General features: G+C 63.7%; 2 protein-coding genes and 2 non-coding genes across 6 annotated transcripts; 2 read left to right on the forward strand and 2 right to left on the reverse strand.

The window, feature by feature from the left end:
- The first annotated feature begins 2,416 nt into the window (after positions 1-2,416).
- Positions 2,417-5,597, forward strand: GAMT (guanidinoacetate N-methyltransferase). 2 transcript variants are annotated; one of them, XM_045863472.3, is made up of 6 exons: positions 2,417-2,671; positions 3,643-3,788; positions 3,954-4,017; positions 4,307-4,374; positions 4,549-4,659; positions 5,329-5,597. In XM_045863472.3, exons 1-6 carry the CDS (start codon positions 2,491-2,493, stop codon positions 5,356-5,358), a joined length of 600 nt encoding a protein of 199 aa, XP_045719428.1. In that variant the 5' UTR covers positions 2,417-2,490; the 3' UTR covers positions 5,359-5,597. The 2 variants fall into 2 exon arrangements, with proteins under 2 accessions (XP_045719428.1, XP_045719427.1); XM_045863471.3 differs by having other exon boundaries at positions 2,419-2,671; positions 5,218-5,597.
- A 537-nt stretch (positions 5,598-6,134) lies between these two features.
- NDUFS7 (NADH:ubiquinone oxidoreductase core subunit S7) lies at positions 6,135-12,994 on the reverse strand. 2 transcript variants are annotated; one of them, XM_045863470.2, is made up of 8 exons: positions 12,841-12,994; positions 11,640-11,673; positions 10,757-10,825; positions 10,175-10,292; positions 8,941-9,120; positions 8,821-8,867; positions 7,981-8,069; positions 6,135-6,291 (listed from the first exon to the last, which is right to left on the reverse strand). In XM_045863470.2, the coding sequence occupies exons 1-8, from the start codon at positions 12,854-12,856 to the stop codon at positions 6,194-6,196; spliced, it is 651 nt and encodes a 216-aa protein (XP_045719426.1). In that variant the 5' UTR covers positions 12,857-12,994; the 3' UTR covers positions 6,135-6,193. The 2 variants fall into 2 exon arrangements, with proteins under 2 accessions (XP_045719426.1, XP_045719425.1); XM_045863469.3 differs by having other exon boundaries at positions 11,640-11,676.
- Positions 12,995-13,118: 124 nt separating this feature from the next.
- Positions 13,119-13,192, reverse strand: TRNAN-GUU (transfer RNA asparagine (anticodon GUU)). The gene has a single exon. It is a non-coding gene; the product is annotated as a tRNA-Asn (tRNA).
- Positions 13,193-13,276: 84 nt separating this feature from the next.
- Positions 13,277-13,359, forward strand: TRNAF-GAA (transfer RNA phenylalanine (anticodon GAA)). Its single transcript has one exon. It is a non-coding gene; the product is annotated as a tRNA-Phe (tRNA).
- Positions 13,360-16,462: the final 3,103 nt, after the last annotated feature.

The following is a 16,462-nucleotide window of genomic DNA, read 5'->3' on the forward strand; positions in this document are numbered from 1 at the left end:
TTTCACTGAGCCCAGTGTTCTCAGGGTCCCTCCACATCATGGCAGGTGTCAGGGTCCCTTCCTTCCTAAGGCTGGAGCGTGTTCCAGTGTGTGTTTATCCTTCACACACTGATGGACATTTGGATTGTTTCTGCCTTTTGGTCTAACCCATTCACTTACTGTGTTGTTTTTTTTTTTTACTTTAAAAAAATTTTTTAAGTAGGCTCCACACCCAGCGGGGGGCTCGAACTCACGACCCCGAGATCTAGAGTTGCACACTCCATAGACGGAGCTGGCCAGGTGCCCCACGTATCACTTATTCTTGTTCATCCCCCCACTGTGAGGATGTGAGCTCCAGGGGAGTCAGGATGGGACCCACGAAGTAAGGTACTCCATATGTGTCTGATGAATGAATGAACGTCACTTCCCAGGACCCACTGCACTACAACAGGGCTAGCAAACTTTTCCTGTACAGAGCTAACTAGTAAATATTTTTGGGTTTGTTGGCTGTAAGGCTTCATAGCCATGACTCACCTGGACCATTATAGCCAGAAAACACCAGAGTGCTGATGTTAACAAATGGAGGTGGCTCTGTGCCAATAAAACTTTATTTACCAACGCACAAATGTGAATGTCATATAATTTTTACATGTTGTAAAATAGTCTTCCCCCCACAACTATTTAAAAATGTAAAAACCGTTCTAAGCTGTACCAAAACAACAGCAGGGGGATGTGATCTGCAGGCGGATGCCAAGTCTGTAACATTTAAATGTTTTGCTCAAACGTGTCACCTTTCTAATCAGAAGTATATATATTATATACGTATACACAGTCTTCTAAGACTGGAGTCAGGGGCGCCTGGGTGGCTCAGTCGTTAAGCGTCTGCCTTCAGTTCAGGTCATGATCCCAGGGTCCTGGGATCAAGCCCCGCATCGGGCTCCCTGCTCCGCGGGGAGCCTGCTTCTCCCTCTCACACTCCCCCTGCTTGTGTTCCCTCTCTCGCTGTGTCTCTCTCTGTCAAATAAATAAATAAAATCTTTACAAAAATAAAATAAGGGGCACCTGGGTGGCTCGGTCGTTAAGCGTCTGCCTTCGGCTCAGGTCGTGATCTCAGGGTCCTGGGATCGAGCCCCACATCGGGCTCCCTGCTCTGCAGGAAGCCTGCTCCTCCCTCTCCCACTCGCCCTGCTTGTGTTCCCTCTCTCGCTGTGTCTCTCTCTGTCAAATAAATAAAATCTTAAAAAAAAAAAAAAAAAGTCCTGGGACGCCTGGGTGGCTCAGTCGTTAAGCGTCTGCCTTCGGCTCAGGTCATGATCCCAGGGTCCTGGGATCGAGCCCCACATCGGGCTCCCTGCTCAGCAGAAAGCCTGCTTCTCCCTCTCCCACTCCCCCTGCTTGTGTTCCCTCTCTCGCTGTGTCTCTCTCTGTCAAATAAATAAAATCTTTAAAAAAAAAAAAAAGACTGGAGTCAGATACATCCCTCCTCTCATCCTCTCTGCCGCGACTTGCTGTGCACCCTCAAGGAAGTCACTTTCCCTCTCTGATTCCAGGCTGTGACGTGCAGACAGTTGCAGCACACACTAGGGCCTCTCACAAAAAGTGGACACAAGGAAGGACCACGTGTCACTCATTCGCCAACAGGAGCAGGAACAAGAGTGGTTAGCCCATGTGGGAGAAGAGGAAGCTGAAGCTGGAACAGAAACCGTTTGGCTAAGTTGGCAGCCAGACGGTACTGTGCCCATGGCTACTTTCTGGGATGCGGTCCAAATTGCGTGTAGGTGACCGCCAGGAGGTCCCTTATGTCCGGGGACACTGAATCCACAGGGGGGGCTCTGAGCTGACCACCCCCCACTGCTTTCGCTGGGGTCTGTGTGGGCAGCCACCCTGAGAGCTCCCCAGCGGCCTCCGCTTCCTGCTCCTCCTGGCCCTGCGAGATCCCTGCCCTCGTGTGCCTGGCCATGGTGAAGGGCTGTCGCTTCTGTGATTAGGTCTCAAACAATTCTGACATTGCAGACTCTCGTGCTGTCACGTTGGGGAGGCCCTCCCGCCAACGGCCAGTGAATGGGCTTGGAAGCGGATCCTTCCCTAGGGGAGCCCTCAAAGGCGCCCCCATACCTGGCTGGCCTCCTGACAGCGCATTCTGAGAGGGCGTGAAACAGAGGACCCAGCGAAGGGTTAAGAAAGGCGTGTTGTCTGAAGTGGCACCTTTGGGTCACTTGTTACGCAGCAACACCTAACAAATATAACCTGCCTTCCGTCCCAGGCAGGGCGTTCCGGGGCATCGCTTAAGTTGGGTGACATTTAGCGAGTGCCACCTGCATAGACTGCACAGGGCGCCTTCCGCGCGGCGGCCGCTAGGGGCCCCCGGGCCCCCCGCGCGGCCCGCTCCCGGGACCGCCCCCGACCTGCGGGCCGGCCCCGCCCCCGGCCCCGCCCCCCGGCCCAGAAGGCCTCGCAGGGACAAGGCCCGCGCGTCGCCAGCCGAGTCCAGGCGCGCGCTGCAGCCGCAGCATGAGCGCCCCCGCCGTGCCCCCCATCTTCGCCCCCGGCGAGAACTGCAGCCCCGCGTGGCAGGCGGCGCCCGCGGCCTACGACGCGGCGGACATGCACCTGCAGATCCTCGGCAAGCCGGTGATGGAGCGCTGGGAGACCCCCTACATGCACGCGTTGGCGGCCGCCGCCTCCTCCAAAGGTAGCCGGGCGCGCAGGGGTAAACTGAGGCTGAAGGTCGCGCAGATCCGGTGTCCAGCCCGCTCTCCAGCCGAGGTGCACCCGAGCCTCCCGTGTCTCTGTTTTCCCGCCTGCAAAATGAGGCTAGCGGGGGGCAACGGGGAAATAAAAGCGGGTGCTGCCGGCAGGGGCTTGCACACAGCAGGCGCCTCCTAAGTAGCGGAACTTCCTATCCGGGGGTAACGGGCCCCCACCCCGCAGATGGGGACAGGCTCTCCGACGATGACCTCGCGTGGAGCTCGGCCTCTATCCCCGCATGAAGCCGGGGAGGCCGTGTTGGCCCGAGCGGGGGGCGCTGCCCAGGCACACGCGGGCAATGTTCCTGCCCCGGGGTCCCCGGAAGCCCCGCCCGGTATAAGAATAGCTCCGGGAAAGCTGAGGCTGGGAAACAGCTGTAGGGGTGGCCCTGTGCCTAGGTCAGAGACTGCGGGGCGCCCCAGGGGCGGGGCGGGGCGGGGGTCCTCCCGGCGGCCGTGTTTCTACCTGGCCAATAAGCGTACCCAGCGTCCCTGCATAGTTGGGGTGTCCCCCTCGCCTGTCTTTGGGCCAGTGGGGACCCACCTCCTTCCCAGGTGTTCCAGGCCCCAGGCCTCAAACCCACCCCCACCCCACCCCCGTTTCATTGTAGCAAGGAGGGTAGACAAAAGTAACCAACTCAAGAGATAAGCGCTACCAGGGCTCAAAGTCCAGGGTCTGCCCTCCCCACTGGGGCCAGGCCTCAGACCAGCTGCCCACACGTCCCTGGCCAGAGCCCATGCCGCTCCCGCTCAGGCCTATTGTGTTCCAAACCACCCTCCGCCTCTGCCCTACTTGTGCCCTCCCGGCCTTGTGGCAAACATTTCTCTCCGCAAAGGCCCTGCCCTTGTGCCCCCTCCTCCAGGCAGCTGCCCAGCCCCAGCCTGGCATGTGATACTGGGTTCTTTGTGTGACCAGGGGGCCGGGTGCTGGAGGTGGGCTTTGGCATGGCGATCGCGGCCTCCAAGGTGCAGGAGGTCCCCATCGATGAGCACTGGATCATTGAGTGCAATGACAGCGTCTTCCAGAGGCTCCAGGACTGGGCCCAGCGGCAGCCACACAAGGTGCCCACCTCTGCCTGCGCTGCCCCCGGGGGAGGGCTGGGTAGCCGCCGAGATGGAGGAAGTGGTCTTCTCCCCTGGGAACTCCTCTGCCCTCTCCCTTACAGCAGGTGGGGAGGGCCTGGACACCTGGGACCCTCAACCTTCTCTTTTCTCCCGGGCCCCTAGGTGGTTCCCTTGAAAGGCCTGTGGGAGGACGTAACACCTACCCTGCCAGATGGCCACTTCGATGGTGAGGTGGGGGCTGGGAGCCGGGGGAGGGGGCGCCTCTGCCTGAGTTTCCACCACTAGCCCCCGTCCTTGGCTTGCAGAGGGACCTTGTATGGAATACACAGCAGTGCTGCACTGGGGGGGGGGGGGTGGCAGACCCTGGGGGGCGGCGTGGCAGACCCCGGAGAACAGCTGTAGGGGACGCTTCCCTGCTGTCCCCGGAGGAGGCAGCATGCTGTGAGCTCTGGGCGGGGCCCGTCTCCACGTGCACACACCGCTGAGCTCTGGCCCCCACCCCGCTTCCCGTGCAGGGATCCTGTATGACACGTACCCGCTGTCCGAGGAGACCTGGCACACGCACCAGTTCAACTTCATCAGGGTAGGACCTGCTTGGGGGGACGGTCACCCCCAGGGGTGAGTGCAGATGGCTGTCGTTCACACACGGAGCACCTCTCCTTCCTGTTTCTCCGTCCTGCTGGGGGGTGGGAGGCCCACTGGGCAGTGGCTTCTGTCCATACCCCAGACCTCCGTCCTGACCACTGTCCCTGCCCAGGGCCATGCCTTTCGCCTGCTGAAGCCTGGAGGCATCCTCACCTACTGCAACCTCACGTCCTGGGGGGAGCTGATGAAGTCCAAGTACTCAGACATCACCACCATGTTCGAGGTGTGGCAGCCCGGGAGCTCCCTGTGGGTCCACGCCCCAGCCCCGAGCCAGGCAGCAACCTTGGGGCGGCGGCGGGAGTAGCCTGTGACCTGGGGAGGGTCCCTGGCCTCAGGGCCTCATCTCCTGGGTGGATTGTGAGCCTCCACTTACAAGTCAGGTAAGGTCTCAGCTCAACGGCCTTCTGTGGCTCCCCAGTGCCCTCAGGACACAGGGATCCAGTCCAGGCTCCCCACCCAGGCATCCCGCCTCACTCTGCCCTCCTCCACCCAACAGGTCTGTAGGTTTAGGCATGCTGTCCCTGCTGCAGGGTGTGCGGTGGGCAGCCTGCTGGTGCCCCACGAGAGTCAGGACATTGCTACCTGAGTTTAGACACCTGGAGGATGCCCACCCCAACTCGGGCTTCCTGGTTCTGTCGGTCAGCAGTCGGGCTGCCGTGCCCAGCTCCCAGGGGCCTTGGCAATTGTGAATGCCATTCTAGGAAGAGTGGGCTGGGCGCTGCGGGTGTCTCATGAGGCCCCAGGGCCCTGCAAGCGACCTGGCGCTCCCCCACCCCCCCAGGAGACACAGGTGCCAGCCCTGCTGGAGGCGGGCTTCAGGCGGGAGAACATCCGCACGGAGTTGATGGAGCTGGTCCCCCCCGCTGAGTGCCGCTACTATGCCTTCCCGCAGATGATCACGCCCCTGGTCACCAAGCACTGAGCCCACCCAGGCCTCTGGCTCAACCACCGCTGTCCCTGTGCCTCCACTCAGTGCTTCTGCAGCCAGGAGTGCAGGCTCTGGGCTCTCAGCCCTGGGTTCGAGTCCGGCCACACCCACAGTGGGACAGAGGGTAAACTTCCCTGACCGTCCCTGCAGTGGGAATACCGTGACCTCCCTGTCCGCATCCTTGAGGACAAAATAAATGCTGACCCTGGGCTTGCCCAATCAGCAGGACCGTGTGCTTTCACTGACTTCTCCTGCCCCTCCAAAAAGTAAAAACAACAAAACACCATCTGTTAAGTGGGCCCCCGGGGAGACGGGGCCACTCCGCACCACCACCTCTGAGCGGCACGTGACCCCACACGCGACCCGCCCGTGCCCACAGCAGACCCACAGGACCAGTGGATTGTAGCAGATGTACAGCTTGTCAACCTCCTCCCTCAGCTGGCTGCTGGGGTACGGAGGGGGTGGCGCTCATCAGGGCCACACGGCCACTGAGTCTCTGGTCCCACCCGGTCCGGTCAGGCTGAGAGCCTCCAAACAAAGCAAAACTTTCAAACCCAGCCATGCTCCCCAGGACCCCCGCCTCACCCCGAGACGTGGTGCCGTTCTTCTCACCACAGGCTCTTGGGCCCGTCCACTCCCCTCCTTCAGGGCCTCAGTGTCTCCGTGCACAGAAGGTGGGACGCGGCCTGCCCAGGGCAGCACTGACCTCTCACACCCCCAGAGCCCACACTGCCCACCGGTCGCGCAGGGAGGGGGAGGGGGAGGCCAGCTGGGTCTATCGGTTTATTGATCATCCTGAGGGGTGCTGCAGGGGCCGGAGGGGCCGGCCCTACCTGCGGTACCAGATCCTCAGCTTCTTCTCCCGCTTGATCTTCTTCTGCAGCTGCAGGATGCCGTACAGCAGGGCCTCGGCTGTGGGTGGGCAGCCTGTGGGTGGGACTGTGCCTCAGTTTCCCTGCTGGCAGGGAGGGGGCGGAGCTCATCCTGGACCCTGGGAGGGCAGCCAAGGCCCCTGCAGACCAGTGACTGGATTCTGGGACCTGTGCCTATCCTCCCTGCTGGGGCCACGGACCCACCCCCTGCCACTTGGCAAAGGCTGCCTTGCTCAGGATGGTCAAAGGGCGCGGCCAGACGCAGCAGCTGGAGGCCAGACGGGGCCCTGGTACGAGGAGGGGGCAGCAGAGCCACGTCTGTGGAGAGGTCTGACCTGGGGCCCCCTCTCCAGCACCTCCTCTAGCCTGTACTGCCCAGGCTGGGGGTTCGGCCCATCACAGGGAAGGAGCCGCCGAGTTCCTGACCCCGGCGGTCAAGCCTCGAGCAGTGGGGAGGACTAGGCTGCCCATCCTGAGCCCAGCTGCCCTGTCCGCTACCCCCGATGACCTGGCTCAGGACCTCTGGGAGGACAAGGGCAGGTGGCCTCCGGACCCCAGGCCATGCTCGCCCCTGGTGGCGGTGGGCACTTGGAAAGCAGGGAGGGAGGCGGGAGTTGAGGGGGCAGAGCAGCCAGGCTGGGCAGGGAGGCCCACACAGCCCACGGGAGGGGAAGCCCTGGAGAAATGCTCCCCTACAGTCCCCATCCCCACCACCCAGCCGGAAGAAGCAACGGACCCGAGGGGCCTGGAAGGCCAACCACGAGCACGTCCGGCCCTGGGCCCAGCATCAGGCAGTACCGTCCCAGTACTGCCTGATGGAGGGGCCAAGGCCCTGTGGAGATCTGCCCCCGGTCACACACCCCACAAGGCAGCTGAGCGGGGCCTGGCCTCGCCCTGCAGGGTGGAGTCCCAGGTGCCCTCCCCCACCAGACGGACCCTGGGCCCCCCCCCCACAATGGGGGCTGCCCTGCGGCGTGGTGTGTCTAAGGCCCTCAGGAAATATCTGCAGGACACTAAACAAATCACCACCATCCAATGTCCTTTAGAGGGGCGCCAGAACGTGACCTAAACTTTCCTGGGCAACCTGGAATCGGGGCCTTGAGTGTCCTCTGCTCTCCGGGCCTCGGGTCGGGCTTTCCATGCGGCACTGAGAGCCCAAGAACACGGGGCTTTCATCTGCAGGCTAAGCACCACCTGCTGACCCCTGATCTCTGACACAGTGGGGGCAGAGGCCCTGGGGCCCGAGGGTGGCCAGCCGAACACGGGCTTCAGAAAGACAACCAGTACTTCTCCAGTATGAACGTGTCGCAAACATTCCTTGCTTTCCGGACAGAAGTAACTGGGGACCCTGCACTTTTATTTGCACAATGTGACCACCCTGGTGATCTGGGGTCCAAGGGAGGCCCCGTGCACACTGGTCCTGGTCTCCAAGAACCAGTCTCTGTTTTCTAACTGTGTTCCGTGGGTTTTGTGTCTATTAGGTGGAACCATGTGAAGTGTAGTTTAAAGAAAGCCGAGGATCCGCGGTCCCACCCAGCTCAGGCTAAGCCTTCAGCACCAGCCTGGGCCCACGTCTGGATAAAACCCAAGACTCTTCAGTGGGGGAGACCTTCAAGGGACAAGGGAGAAGGAGGCTGGGGCTTCACTCTTCTACTTGGACCTACATCTGTTCATCCTGAAAAGGGGGGAGCCCACCGCCTCTGGGGGGGTGCGGGGGCCTGTGACATGGGAGGGGTGGGCTCACCTGGGACGTAGATGTCCACGGGCACGATGCGGTCACAGCCCCTCACGACAGAGTACGAGTAGTGATAGTAACCTCCTCCGTTGGCACAGCTGAGGGGGGGCATGGTGAGGGTCACACTGGCCACCCCCAGCCCTGCCCCCAACGCACACCTGCCTTCAGGTGCAAACAGGTGCCAGGAATGGGCAGGAATGGGATGTGGAGTCCCAGAAAAGGGAACGAGGCCTTCTGTGGGATCAGGGAGAGCAGAAGCAAATGGACGGACCCCGAGCCCACGACACTCAGATGCTCAGGGAGGGAACCAGACACAGAAGTCCACATGGGGTGTGAGTCCACGTGGGTGACACGCCCAGAACAATAGGCTCATCCACGGACGGGAAGGGGGCTCTCGGGGGCGGGGGCTGGGGGGGGAGGTGACAGCTGATGGGGGCGGGGTTTTCTTGGAGGATGATGGAATGTTCTGGAACTAGGGGCTACAGTTGACAGCACCGTGACTACATGAACCATCACGGAACTGCGCGCTTGAACAGGGTAGACTCTGTGGCCCGAGTTCTACCTCAGAACAGTGAGGTGAGGAAGCAGCTGCTGGTGGCGTGGGGAAGCGACTGGGTGCCAGGAGGGAGGGCGAGGAGTGTGCAGACAGCCCGCAGAGCAGGGCACCATTTACATCCATGAAGCAGGGGCAGAACAGGGGCGCCTCTGAGTGGCACAGGAGGGGTGCCCTGGGGGGTGCCGCCCTGGGGAGGGGCCGCAGGGGTTCCTGAGGGCACAGATGCCCCCTGTGACCGCGGCAGAGGGAGCGGAGATGGGCAGGAGGCGCGCCAGCGTGTCGCGGGCACTCACCTCCCCATGGACACGACGTAGCGTGGCTCTGGCATCTGGTCATACACCTGGAAGAGACGGCGGGGTCTGGGTGCGGCTCGAGGCTGGCGGGCGGGTGGTGGGCCTCAGGGCCGGGCCTACCTTGCGGAGCGCTGGGGCCATCTTGTTGGTGAGCGTGCCGGCCACAATCATCACGTCGGACTGGCGCGGGCTGGCGCGGAAGACCACGCCAAAGCGGTCCATGTCATAGCGGGGCGCGGCCATGTGCATCATTTCCACGGCACAACACGCCAGGCCAAAGGTCATGGGCCACAGGGAGCTCTGCGGGGGCAGGTGGTCAGCCCGGGGGCACAGTACCCGCCCCAGCTCAAAGCCCATCGGCCAGGCCTCCCCGCGGCAGCCAAGCCACCTCCAGGCCCCAGAGGGCCCTCCGACGGTGTCACGGCCCAGGGTGCTCAACAGGAAGGTAAAGCAAGCTGCGCCTGTGGGTCAACACTTCCCCGCAGCCACGTCGCCGAAAAAGTAAAGAGCCCCAGCCCACGTGACCCGCACGTCCTAGGTCCCATCCTTCCAACACAGGCACGCGCCGGTCCCAGTGCCTGGAGAGCCCCGTGTGGCACAGGTCGGACCCTGGGGCTCAGCCCCTCCGAGGGGCTCCTTCCTAACACTCCTAGTGTCCAGGGGCTCCCAGTGCCTATTCCTCCAGGAAGGCTTCCTGGATGCCGCTGCCCTCTGACCACTGCCTCCACCCATCCAGTGGCTCCTTTCTCCCGCTGACTCCTCTGCCAGAGCCTTCTCTGCTGTCTCTCTGCCTAGCCGGGGACCTGGAGTGGGTCCTGCCTGCCCCCCATTGGGCTTGGGCTACACAGGCGGCTGACCCTGACAGCCTCGCAGATGTGCAATTAGGACCAACACTGCAGGGGACACCCGGCGGGACGCTCGCCATGGCCCCATCGGTTACAGAGACACACCGGAACGGCCTGCCCCTGGGACCCCCAACACACCAAGAGGAGCCACTGCCCTGTGAATCGGGGAGAGAGACGTGCACACAACACGCAGACCGTCCCCAGTGAGTACTGGGGGCGGGGGAGTGTTTTCGGGTTTTTCCCAGGAAGGAGCCACTGTTCCAGGGACACACCACTTTCCCAGTTAAAATCACTTCTGCATCAAAAGAGAAGAATAAACAGAAACAGGAGACCCGCAGAGGGGAGGCAGGTCATCTTCCCTGGGGGTGGAGGGAGAGACCAGGAAGCATGGCGTGGGCACCGAGAGGACATCAGGGCCAGCAGCGGACAGGGGCAGGTGTGCACGTGTGTGAGCACGTGTGAGCATATGGCGGGAGGCCTGAAGGACGCGGGAGGGGTCAGGGGCTCACCCGGCGGGCCCAGTTGATGAGGTCATCCAGCTTGGCCACCACATACTCGCCTCGGCTGCTGGGAAGTGCGGAGGATTTGGGGGCCACGGCTCCAGCCGTGGACGTGGCGGGCTGGGTGCTGGTGAGAACACACGGCAAGGGGAGGGGGGCCTTAGCCAGGCAGGCACCCCGACACCCCCCACTGCACGGTCGAGCCCAGAGCCCCCTCTCAGAGGGCAGCAGCAAGCTGGGGCATGGGCTGCTCTGGGGCAGCACCGGTAGGAGCTGGGCTGCCGGGGTCAGGACAAGAATGAACTTTCGGCAGCTGCCCTGCTGTGGCCCCAGCTGGCCTCTGTCCCCGTGGAAACTTGGTCCCCCATGCGGAAAGCAGGAGCTCCACTGACACGCTGTCAACGGCCCTTCTGGTCTGGGGACGTGCAGCCGTGGTCTTGGACATGCAGCAGGGGGCTGGGCAAGGCTCCAAGGGCAGGGACCCCTGCTTCATTGCCTGATGGTGGAGGGAGGGCCCTGGAGTCACCGGGGCTGCTGCGGTGCTAAAGGGAGGCTTTAGGGTGCGTAGGGTCCCAGGAAGGCTGGCCTCACCTGCTGGGGCTGTCAGCAGCCACGCCTGAGCGGACACCACGCACCTGGGTAGCCACGCCCACGCCGGAGCTGCAGAGAGAGGGGTGCACGTGAAGAGGAGCCCGGGGTGCCCTGAGACGTTGTGACAGAGGCTACACTGGAGCAGGGATGGGGAAGTTCCACCCAGGGGGCCAAACCTGGCCCTCTGCCTGTTGTTGTAAATAAAGTTTTATTGACATGCAACCACATCCACCCCTTTCTATCGCCGCTGTTTCCACAAAGGCAGAGCTGAGTAGTCTCCACAGAGCCAATCCGGCCCTTCATGGAAAGTCTGCTGAGCCCTGTCTAGGAGGTGTCTGGCTCTCATCTCCTAGGTCTCTCACTTCCCCTTTATTTTGCAGTGAATGCGTTTGATTCCTAGAAAAAACGTCTTCTCAAAACAAGGCAGAGTCGGCCCAAGCCCAAGTGCTCCTCGAAGCCTCCCATCTCCCCTCCATCAGGAAGACCCTCTCCTCAGATCTGCCATGTCCCTGCCCCGTGGCGCCGGAGATTTCATTTCTGGGCTCTGTCCACTGAGAGGGCACGGTGACTACCTGCCTCCCTGTCCCGAGGAGGCCTACTGGAGGCCACCACCTGAGCAAATGCACCAACCGCCTTCCCGCAACACGTGAGCGAGCTGGGAGGGAAGGGGTCTGAACACAGGCTCGGCCACCACCTGGGCCGTCCCCACGGAGAGGCCTGACCACCACCTGCAAGACCGCCGGACTATGTGACCTTCAGCAGGTGGGCCCCCTCCTAGCGCTGCTGAAGGACCAGCCCAGCTCCGCCGTGCTCTGATGCACCCCCACCCGCCACCGAGCCCTCCCGGGCAGGGCCGTGTGCTGGGGGAGACGCAGACACTCACCGCAGAGCAAGGATCCGGCAGAGCAGGCCCGGAGCTGCTGAGAGAGCCACACGGCGCAGGCAGTGAGTTGTTTGTAGGCGATAAACCCCGGTGGGGCCCAGCCTCCAGGAGTTTGCCCATGAGCCCTACGCCTGGCACGTCCTTCCTGTTACCCTTGGTCTATCTAAATTCCACTTAACAAACACCTGGTAAAAAGGGGTCTTCCAGAACGTGCCCCACCCCGTGTCCCTACCCTGCTTAATATCCCACACCCTGAAAAAAAGGCCACACCACACCCGGGCCAGCCTCCCTTTCCTCCTGCAGGTCAGCGTCGCTCCTGCCTCAGGGCCTTTGCACTTGCGGCCCGCGCTGCCTGGAGCACCCTGCCCCACGCGGGCACATGCCAGCCCTTCTCACGGGCAGGTTTCGCTCCGTAGCACCCATGCCCCCCGGCTCTCCGGAAGCGGTCACCCTGTTGCACCTCCATCTCTGTGCTGCGTGGTGCCTGTCTCCCCCCAGACGCTAGGGCCTCGCTGGGGTCCCCGGGGTCCTCTGCTGTGGCCGGGCTCCCGGCCCTGGGCTGCGCGTGACAACCACGCTCCCGCGGGGCCCGGGTCCGCTGCGCGCCGCCCGTCCCTCCCGGTGCCCCGGGCGGAAAGCCAGGTCGGGGGAAGCGCTCGCGGCGCGGTCGGCGCCCCTCCCCTCGGACGAGCCGCCGGATGTCGCCGCCCGGGCCCCGACGACGCTCTCCCCCGCACCTCCAGCCCTCGTAGTCTGCGCGTTGACCCCGCATCTGCGGACGGCAGGCCTGCGCCGCACGCCGCGCTGGGAGCCCCGGAGGCCTCGGTGTCCCCGCTTGTCGGGGCTCCCGTCGCCCCGCCGCGCCGCTTGGTCCCGGGGACGAGAGCGGCGGCCCCCCGCCCCCCCGGACCCCCGACCCGCCCCGCTCACCCGCCGGCAGACCCCCCGCCCCCCGGATCCCCCGCCCCCCGGGCCCCCGGACCCCCCGCCCCGCTCACCCGCCGGCAGACCCCCCGCCCCCCGGGCCCCCGGACCCCCGGACCCCCCGACCCGCTCACCCGCCGGCAGACCCCCCGCCCCCCGGGCCCCCGGACCCCCCGACCCGCTCACCCGCCGGCAGACCCCCCGCCCCCCCGCCCCCCGGACCCCCGGATCCCCCGCCCCCCGGACCCCCCGACCCGACCCGACCCGCCCCGCTCACCCGCCGGCGCCGCCATGTCCGCCTCGGCCTTCAAGCAACCTCTGCGGTCCGTCCGCCTCAGCGCTCCGGGTCTCCAGGCCCGGCTCCCAAAGCGGCTCGGCGGCCGCGCGGAACCCGGACCCCGGGCCTGGGACGTTCCGCCTCCGCGCACTTCCCTGCGGTGCGCCCCGGACACCGCCTCGCGGACGGGCTGGCCTGGGGGTGCGCGCGCAGCGCCCCGCATAAAGCAGGGGCGCCGCTCGCCCGCCCCTTGGCTCGCGAACAAAAGCTCAAAACCGCGTCCCTGGGTGGGCTCGAACCACCAACCTTTCGGTTAACAGCCGAACGCGCTGACCGATTGCGCCACAGAGACGGCGCTGCCGCCGCGGGCCGCCCGGGCTCCTAGGAGGCGCGCGCAGCCGGGCGGACTCGGGGCGACGGCGGCCCCTGCCGGCCAGCCGAGGTAGCTCAGCTGGGAGAGCGTCAGACTGAAGATCTGAAGGTGCCTGGTTCGACCCCGGGTTCGCAGCCGTTTTGGCGCTCGGCTCCCGGCCCGTCCTTCCCCCGCGTGCCCCATTCTGCGGACGACGGACGGACGGGGCGCCGGCTCAGGCCCACGCCGGGGAGGAACGGAGCCCCCAGGCCGTGATTCCGGCCCAAACGTGGACTCTAGCCCGGTTCCCAACGCTTCCTAAGCGGTAGGATTAGGACGAGCGCTACTTGTTAGGATAGGAGTTCGCAAGAGCACCTTCCGCCTGCATGCCCCCTAATTCTTGCAGTCCTGCCGGATTTTACACTTGGGGGAAACTGAGGCTCACCCAGGCAAGCGCAGGGGAGCGGCAGGCGGGCCTCCTGGCAGGACCACTCCGGCCCCGAAGCCTGCACGGCCCGCCTGGTCTCGCTCCCGGGGAGCCCCAGGTCCCGGGTGGGAGGTGGGGGGCCCCTTCCCCTTTCCTTCCCGCTCCCCGCTAGCCTGTGGAGCTGGATTGTGTAACTTACTTAACTAAACTTTGCATTTTCACAGGAAAGTTGCCGACATTCCGGAGTTCCTGTGTACCCAACACCCAGTTCTGTTAGCAGCTTACACCGCAGGACACATTCGCTGCAATTCATGAACCAAAGTGGAGGGTGCTGAAGTCTGAGCTTTATGCAAGTGTTCTGTTTGCCCATAACGTCCTTGCCCTGTGAGTGAGGGACCCTGGGGACTGAGCCCCCGGCCCCAGCTGAACTTTCAGATGACGCAGCCCTGGTGACATTCGACTGGCACCTCATGAGACCTGAGTCACCCAGCCGAGCTGCTCAGTGAATTTCCAGCCCCACCGGAACCACGAGAGAGCGTCTTTTCCAGCTGCTAGAGGCCATGGGCCTGGTCAAGGCTGCTTGACCGAGGCGAGGTCAGGGAGGTCTGAGCCAGCCTCCTGGGAGAGCCCTGCAGTGGGAGGCTGGCTGGGGGAGTGAGACCAGGCACCGGGCACGGGAACCTGGGCAGTGGGGGCAGTGAATCAGGGACCGGGGGTGGGAGGGCATGGACTATTACATGTGCAAGTGTGCTTCCCTGACGTTTCAGATTCTTACCCTATAGGGAATTACTTTTTTTTTTTTTTAAACGGTTTTATTTGAGAGAACGAGCACACGTGTGCGGGCATGAGCGGGGGTGGGGGGCAGCGCAGAGGGAGAGGCAGACTCCCCATTGAGCAGGGAACCCGACTGGGGACTCCATCCCAGGACCCCGAGATCATGACCTGAGCCAAAGTCAGACGCCCAACCAAGTCACCCACACATCCTGTGAATTGTTTTTTTTCTTTAAAGATTTTATTTTTTAAAGATTTTATTTGGCAGAGAGTGAGCGAGCACAAGCAGCCCAACTGGAGGCTCGATCCCAGGACCCCGGGATCATGACCAGAGCCGAAGGCAGGTGCTTCACTGAGCCACCCAAGCACCCCTAGGTTTTATTTTTAAACAACTCTATGCCCAACGCGGGGCTCTTACGACCCCAAGATCAAGAGTCAAACGCTCCACCAGCTGAGCCAGCCAGGCACCACCTCACCCCGTGACTTTTTAAAAATCAGTTTTTTAGGGGCGCCTGGGTGGCTCAGTTGGTTAAGCGACTGCCTTCGGCTCAGGTCACGATCCTGGAGCGGTGGGAGGAGGGGAGGGCAGGGGGTCAAGGGGGCAGCAGGGAGGCCACACAGAGGCCAGGGAGCTAGAGCCCAGAGGGAAGGGGCAGAGGTGGGCGGGGGAAGGAGGCAAGATGGTCATGGGTTTGTGTGGGGTGGGGGGGCTCCTGGCATTGAGGGGTGGGGTCCAGGATGCTGCCCAGCCCCCCTGCAGCACCCAGGATGGCCGTCGGAGAATGACCTGGCCTGACGTCTGCAGCGCCGAGGGGGGAGACAGGAGTAGGAGTGGGGGCGAGGGGTGGGCTGACGGAAGCCTCGCGGTGGACAACAGGGCAGTGCTGGGGGCAGTCTGTGTCTCAGAGGCTTGTGCTGTGCGTGCTTCTCCAGGGACCCCCATGGGGCCGCCAGCTGCCGGGCCCCGCGCCCCTCACACCTGCCCAGCGGCCATAGGACGAGCACCCTCAGGCTCCCCGCAACAGGGCGCAGGCCCAGGGTGCAGGTGGGGCTCCGGCGGGCATTTGACGCTGGTCTGGACAGGCTGACTGCGCCAGTGGCCCACCTCAGCCACCGCATCGAGCACGGCCAGTGGTGGACGGAGCCATCAGGCTCTCCCAGAAAGGGGCACGGCCCGCTTTGGAGACACTGTCGGGCTGTTCTCTGTGGAGGAAGCGACCAAGCGGCCTGGCTTTGGGCTCCACGGTGGACGGGAACCGTCGACCCTCTGTGGTCCCAGCCCCGCTGTCCCAGGCCAGCTCACCCCGCCCCCCGCCACCATCGGGAGGATTCTGGAGCCATCTCCCAGCCTCTCCCGCTGCACAACTGACCCGTGGTTGTGTGTGTGGCCCGGGCCTCTGCCGGCTCAGACAGCCCCTTCTCAGGGCCCGAGCCCGCCCACCTCCCAGCAGGCTCTCCCTCTAAGCCCCCACTCTAGTGGCTGCTGACCCCGGCCAGGGCCTCGAGCTGAGCCTCCTGACCGTGTACCCACTGCGCGGTCCCCCAGCAGCTCAGGATAAAGAGTTCATTTGAGCATGGCTTTGACAGGCCACAGAATTTCTGTGACTGGATCAGGACAGGCCATGGCAGGTCTCCAAAGGCCAGGGCCCGCACTGGGGACCCTCGGGCACCAGGGTGACCCCCCAGCTGCCTCCTTTTCTGGGCCTGGGCAGGAACGTGAGCCTGGCCTCCAGGCAAAGGCCTTGCTTCTGCAGGAGCCGGTCCCCACACTGCGACCCCACGGCCACACACACAGTGACTGAGGCAGCTACGGGTGGGGGTCCTGCCCTCTGGGGAGACCGCGCTCAGCACTGGGCCAGATGCGGCCACACGGGAACATCCACACGGGACCAGGGGGTGGGTGGGAAGCGGCTGCTGGAGGGTCCTGCTGCACGTGTTCTCCCGCACAGGGAAGGACGGCAGAGCTGAAATGCGAGGAAACCCGAGTGCAGCACCGAGGCCTCGGGGCCTGCCTCAAGGGGAGGCAAACACGGAAACACACGCATGTTCTGGAGGAACGCATTCACAGAGGC

The sequence above is a fragment of the Mirounga angustirostris genome, unplaced genomic scaffold (assembly GCF_029215605.1).
Source record: "Mirounga angustirostris isolate CCGP_5_RB_7025 unplaced genomic scaffold, mMirAng1.0.hap1 SCAF_1, whole genome shotgun sequence".
NCBI lineage: Eukaryota > Metazoa > Chordata > Mammalia > Carnivora > Phocidae > Mirounga > Mirounga angustirostris.

Excerpts from the sequence above, each read along its gene's own strand:
- GAMT (XM_045863471.3), top strand. The coding sequence starts at position 2,491 with ATGAGCGCCCCCGCCGTGCCCCCCATCTTCGCCCCCGGCGAGAACTGC. Across the intron at positions 2,672-3,642 it reads GGCCGCCGCCTCCTCCAAAG|GGGGCCGGGTGCTGGAGGTG; the intron begins GTAGCCGGGCGC and ends TTGTGTGACCAG. Across the intron at positions 4,660-5,217 it reads ACATCACCACCATGTTCGAG|GAGACACAGGTGCCAGCCCT; the intron begins GTGTGGCAGCCC and ends CCACCCCCCCAG.
- NDUFS7 (XM_045863469.3), bottom strand. Across the intron at positions 8,868-8,940 it reads TGGCCCCAGCGCTCCGCAAG|GTGTATGACCAGATGCCAGA; the intron begins GTAGGCCCGGCC and ends CGTCTCTTCCAG. Across the intron at positions 6,292-7,980 it reads CGTGGACATCTACGTCCCAG|GCTGCCCACCCACAGCCGAG; the intron begins GTGAGCCCACCC and ends TCCCACCCACAG.